This window comes from Loa loa, assembly GCF_000183805.2.
Source record: "Loa loa unplaced genomic scaffold supercont3.15, whole genome shotgun sequence".
NCBI classification, from domain to species: domain Eukaryota; kingdom Metazoa; phylum Nematoda; class Chromadorea; order Rhabditida; family Onchocercidae; genus Loa; species Loa loa.
This window is the reverse complement of record NW_018108195.1, coordinates 374353-380672: the sequence shown is the minus strand read 5'-3', so window position 1 is coordinate 380672 and position 6320 is coordinate 374353. Positions and strand designations below refer to the sequence as shown.

The window sequence follows — 6320 nt, the reverse complement described above, 5'->3', positions numbered from 1 at the left end:
ATATATATATATATATATATATATATATATATATATATATATATATATATATATATATATATATATATATATATATATATATATTTATACAGTGATATATACAGCGGGAGGAGTTTCACATGTAATTACCACTAATTCTTAGAATAAAGCTACATGAAATTGATAGTTCAGAATGTGTTTGCCCTTTGATCTAACTCAGGCCATTCCTTCATTTTCGAATTCATAATCACTTCAGTACTTCAACTTCCTAACATTATTGAAAGAAGGAAAAGGAAATCAGTAAGGAACATAGGAACAGATGATAATCGGTATCACGTATACTAACTGTACTACCAACTTGACGATAATAACTGTCATCATTCGCTAAATGGAGAAGTTACCGAATGTATTATATCTGTGATGCGTGTCGATCTATTTGTGCATGTTGAATTGGATACTACCCCGTATTGACCCGTACTGATAGGACAGGTATGAGAAAACACTTGACGATAATGACGGTCATCATTCGTTAAATGAGAAGGCAAAGGAAAAGTTCGACGGCTACGTATAGGTACACCTTCCCTTTCAATTTATATTATTTTGCGCAATTGCATTATCACATATGCAATATTTCATAAAAAAAAAGAAAAATCAAATTTGAAAGTCAGATTTTTTTTTACAGTAATGTATGGGAAAATAAAAAATCACTTTCAACAAAATGTGAATTTCTATCTTTGGCAAGATGGAGACTTTGCCAAAAAATGAAATTCAACAGCAGTCTCATTTCATTAAATATAATGTGCTTTTTGGAATCCCCAAAAGCTTCAACAATATTGGTCTTGAGAAGGGAAATTCATTAAGTGTCCCTTCAAGGTTCATTAATTAAGGAGAAGTTCAACCGATCCAATTACTGATGAACTCCTTTTTCGCTTCCCGTAAAACTGCCATCAAGAAAAGAAAACGTTTCCATTTTAAATTTCTTTACTCCAATGCAGCGTCTGGAAATCAATTTCTAAAAAATACTGAGTTCTCAGTGAATGCGAATAGGAAGAACTGGAAAAACCAACTATAAGTAAACAGAAGAGGAAAGTGTAAAATAGCATTTCCGGTAAGAAATAATGACCATTAGCAGCAAATCTGGGGTAATGCTTATTCTTCAAAGAGAAGAAAGACTTCCCTGGATCAAACTTTCTCTTCCCTCATTCAAGAAGTTCAAGAAATGTAGATTGAACAGAATAGTTAACATTGTAATCTCTCAATTATACGACACTTGGCAACTTCATTTTAACGCCAGTGTTTGCATTATCAAGTTTAACTATTTTACGTAATCGCAGTTCAGTTTTGTGGTAAGTGCAGCTATTTTTTATAGGATACCAACCTTACTATTTTGACTAACTAAGATGCACTGCATGAGTTCCTGCATAAGAAGCACTTACTTTGGTTCCGGTATAAGTTGTCGTTTCCGGATACTTGACAAAACATTTTCCCCTAAATGCCAGAATATAACAACCAACGTACTTGCCGCTACTTCTCTCACATCGATATTCGGATCAACCATCAGGTGACACAGGGATGGGATCATTCGATGTATTTGTGGTTCTACGAATCGCCTCCTGAAATTCAGAATTTGGAAAAGAGAAATAAATATTTCACAAATCTTAGCAGATCTGAAACTGATAATTCCAGAAGTCAAACACTTTCCTATCAATTTATCTGGAGAGTTATAGAAGCAACATTCGTACTTCATACAGTTTGGAAAACATTACATTTTGTTTTTAAATCCTATCTAATGATTTCGATTGAATAAATTTCATTGTAAAAATGCATCTGTCAAATAGCTCCAAGTACAAATGCCATTTTACAATGTATTTTATGCATTATTGGAAAATTATGCTTACCCAGCGAATTCCTCTCTGGATATCCAAATTTTTTACCTGGTGGAATTGAAACTTTTGAAGTCATGAAGCAAAGAGAAAGAAGGATTTTCTGTCTAGACATTAAGCATCACCACATCAAATGAGATAGCATGCCAAACTAATGGTCATCATTCAAATAGGCATGATGAATAGTATGAGGCAAGAGAATTTGGACAACAGATGGACATTAAAGGCTAACTGGATGTAATCGATCATCTTACTTTTTTTCTTTTACTACCACTCAAAATGGAAATAACAGTTTGATTCGTCAAGTATTTTGAAAGTAGAGTTGGACATTTCAGAATAAAATATAAAAAAATCCATGTACAAATCCTGATATATTAGTTTCCGGATGAAATCGATTTAAAAATAATATTTTCAATCATTAAATCCTTTGCAGAACATTGCTTTGGTAGCTTGAAGTGCTCTGATTTAAATACAACAAAACTTACCGATTTTCAAGTACCACTCTGACCACGTGCATAGTACCGATACGTACTAACCATTGACGATGATTTAATCCAAATGATATTCTTTCAAGAACAGCCTGAAAGTGTGCAATTGAGTCAGGAAGGCATTTACCTATTCAGCCGTAATCATTTTATCTTATCAATACAGTCACTTTTATCAGTTCACTGGGTAGATCAAGAAAAATTAAGCAGTTACTACTATGGAACAATGAAATATTATCCACTTTGGTTTTAGTAGAAATTATGCAAAGGCAAACTCAAAAGACATAGCTCAGTGATAGAGAGATCTAATGAATAAATCAAGTCCATCAATGTTTAATTGAGTGAGTGTGCTTGATCGATGCTTGATTACTGATATCAAAAGATATTCTTATCATTCTTCTTACAACGTGTTGCAGGCAACTTCTGACATTTAAAATGAGTGACCTGATGTATAATGAACGTGAAGTTTTAACTGGACAAGATAAACAGGGAATAATAACGATATAATTCTTTATGAATCTTAATATCAGTAATATTAATAACATTCAGCTTTCACTGGATGTAGGCAAAAGTTGCTTGCAACTCGTTGTAATAAGAATGATAAGATGATATTCCCTCTCACTGGATGTAGATATTATCATAAATGGTCGGTCTTAAGCTTAACATGATAATGACATCAGAAATATCTGTTGAAATGAGTTCTAAAGTACCGAGAGATTTGGATTTATTGCAAAAATAATAACGAAAAGGTATAAGCGAGATAAACATAAAGCTGGAAGAATGAGATGGATGGGAACATTCTAGAAAATGTAGGAGAAGTATTTTTGAATTGTTCGATAAAAGCCAACAGGAATTGTTTGGAGATGTAGTGCAGTACATCTTTTCCTGATAGTGAACCTGTATGCGAGATACGGATATAAGCATTAACTTCTGGGACTCTCATCGATTTCCGGCAAAGAACACATGCTGAAGAGCCGGATTGGAAATGGTTTATGAATCAGAAGGATAATTAGAAGCTGCCGAGAGCGATCTACGAATGTAAGACCGAGCAAAGAATATAAGATCATCACCTCTGTCTTCGATGTTGATGTAAAAATGGTAACAAGCAAAAGCAGAAATATGAACTTTGGTATGGCCCCTTGATCAAATGCACCTTACCTGAGGACTGCAATGTGGTGTATTTGCGAGTGCAGCAAGAAGTTGGACCATGGCTTCACGTACACTCTGTTTTGAATCGCCCAGACGTTCTACCAGAGCTGTAGCCCGATCCAATAAATAGGGTGAGATTACATCCGCGGATACTTCAATTGCTACGTCAATAATTTCTACTGCAAGCAAAGCTACCTGAAAAAAGAGCGTCGAAAATTGCTTCTGGCAGATTTTTCATTTCGAAATTTGTCTAGAAAAGTTTTTTAACATTAACAAAACTAAAAACTCCCTATTATTTATTATTCATTACATGATTGCAGTGCTAATGAACTGGATAATGATCGTAAACTTTTCTAACCTTATAATTAGAGCCGGATAACCACTGTACCACTAAATCGCAGAAATCATTGAGAAGAGTTGAGTCAGATGAAAGTCTGGAAATTTGTAACTGCGACAGTATTTGCTGTCCAAGTTCCAGACGTTCACGTGGATCCGAACTGTTTTGTTCCAGCAGTTCAGCAAGCCAACTCATTGTTTAGTCTTTCCAATTTATATCATGCCAAATATACGAAAAAAAGAAAATTCATTACTCTCAGCATTTCAGTTACGCATTAATGCCATCACCTATCACACTGGTGACAGCCATCATCTATCATACTGAAAGATGACATCATCGGCAGTATCCTAATGTATAATACATTTTTTACATGAAAGCATGAAAATAGTTTCTACAACCATAAGTGCTATCAGTGGGATACAAAATGCAATGACAACAGTATAATAATATTCATTTTCACTGTACCACTGTCTCTCTCTGCGAAACAAATTTTTCAAATTATTTTCCTTTCGACTGAAAAGAATTCTCCGGATATGTTCATTTTATGTGGTAAATAAACAATGAGCAAATATTTAAACAAATCAGTAGGTGGATGAATAAGTATAAGTAAATGCTAGACGGATTGAAAATTAAAATGAATGTAAGTACGAAATGAAAGTAATTATAATACTATTTAATATAAAATAATAATGGTTCAGCTGATAGACAAAAAAAGAGTAAGAATTACGGAAGCAAATTAAAGAGTTACTTCTAGTAAATAAAATGTTATCACAAGCTTCCTATGCTGGACAGCTAGCTAACTTGCAGATAGGCTAAGTTGAATGCAACCGCTGCAAGCAAAATTGACATTATTGAAAAAAGAAAGAAATACTATCCGATTTGGAAACTTCCATCAACTTTGCTTAACTATAGGTAAATATTTTAATTAATGGTGTATGGAAGCCTCAATTAAGCAAGCAAAGTAAATTACATATCAAATAGGAACTAATAACAGCATGTTCATTAATTCAGTGGGATGTCGCTACTGAGAGAAACTAAATGAACTGAATAGCGAAGATTTTTTGACTTCAGTTTTTTGGATTCTTGATCCTCTCTGACATATTATCATGTATTGGTTATGCTAGTGGTATAATTTGCTGTCGAAGAAGAATTACGTCTTTCAATAACACGCATGAGGTCTTTTGAAAGAGATCATATGTTTGTCATCAAATATCTTCCCGTCTCAGATTGGATTTGGCAATTGGTGACTGTAATATTATTACAAAAACTGTTAATATCGAATTTTATTGAACCCTAAAAGTATGCGATGAATGATTGCTATTTCAATTAATAATGGTAAGAATAAATTAGATTGAACTACGGAGATGTACACTAAAAAGGAAAGCAAAATAAAGATTTTGATGAAAATAAATCTAACAGCAACTAGCACAACGATGATGACAATGACCACTGCTATGATTATGAGGACTTTAGGGACTGAATTGCATACCTCCTTGAAATATATGATACACCAAAGTAAAATTAATGAATAGGAAGTGAGAAGATATTGGATGTTGGGCTTCCAACAAATTTTGTGAAAAATAAAGTTTAATGAAAAGGTAAAAGAAATGAAGTGCAGTGCTCAGACTTTTTGAACTTATGTTCTTTAAGCTAAGCTTTTGTCTTCCGCTTGACATTGTAGCATAGATCAGAAGTGCAACCTACGCAACCTATCCTTTTGGCTAGCATTTAATGTAAAAAAATTGCTTCTCGTACAATTAGGTAGTGCTTTTGAAGTTCCCATAGATTGGGAATTTCTATAACTTTCACTTTTTAATTATTGCTTAATGATTTCGTCAAAACATATTAATAAACACTATAGTGTCTGAAAAATCTTCCCATCTACTGGTAGCTGGTACTATCGGTAAACTGCGAAATTGGAGTTAGTAGTGGGAGTTCAATTGTATCAGTTTCTATCTTATCGCGATGGCACAAAATTTTCCATCTTATTCACTTGTTCAACAATTTTCATTCAATTTTAAATGCACTCACTCATTTTTCTAAGATGAAATTGCGGCACATGTTTCATAAATTTAAAAAATTTTTGAGTTATTTGCGAAAAGAACATGTTATAAGAAGTCTGTGGCAATCTCATAATTCTTTATTAAGAATAAATTTTACAAAGATAGACCAAATTGGTTCATTCGAGCAATACAATGTCAAAACTGGTTGCTATTATGAAAATAGGATATTATCATTTGGCGAGTTCTTCGAACAACTGAACCAATTTTTATGGCCATCCAATTGAAGAGAAACGGAAGCATAAGAAAAATCAAACAGCAGCTGGTAATTTATTGAAAAAATGTGAAATGGTGTCCATATGGACAAACGTAATACTGTTGTCTATTGTAGCTGTAGCAATGATTTTATGTACCCCAATGATATATATATATATATATATATATATATATATATATATATATATAATAGAGAGTAGTTAGTTAGTAA

The 6320-nt window shown here is 33.1% G+C and overlaps 1 protein-coding gene across 1 annotated transcript in view; it reads right to left on the bottom strand.

The window, feature by feature from the left end:
• Positions 1-4061, bottom strand: part of LOAG_16727 (mast family protein) — an 18330-nt gene extending 14269 nt beyond the window's left edge. Inside the window, exons 1-4 of the mRNA XM_020449377.1 lie at positions 3855-4061; positions 3506-3691; positions 2348-2442; positions 1416-1592 (exon numbers count right to left, since the gene is read on the bottom strand). Coding sequence (XP_020307107.1) covers positions 1416-1592; positions 2348-2442; positions 3506-3691; positions 3855-4028 — 632 coding nt within the window. The 5' untranslated portion in view covers positions 4029-4061. The remainder of the gene's footprint in view (positions 1-1415; positions 1593-2347; positions 2443-3505; positions 3692-3854) is intronic.
• Between the last annotated feature and the right edge of the window lie 2259 nt (positions 4062-6320).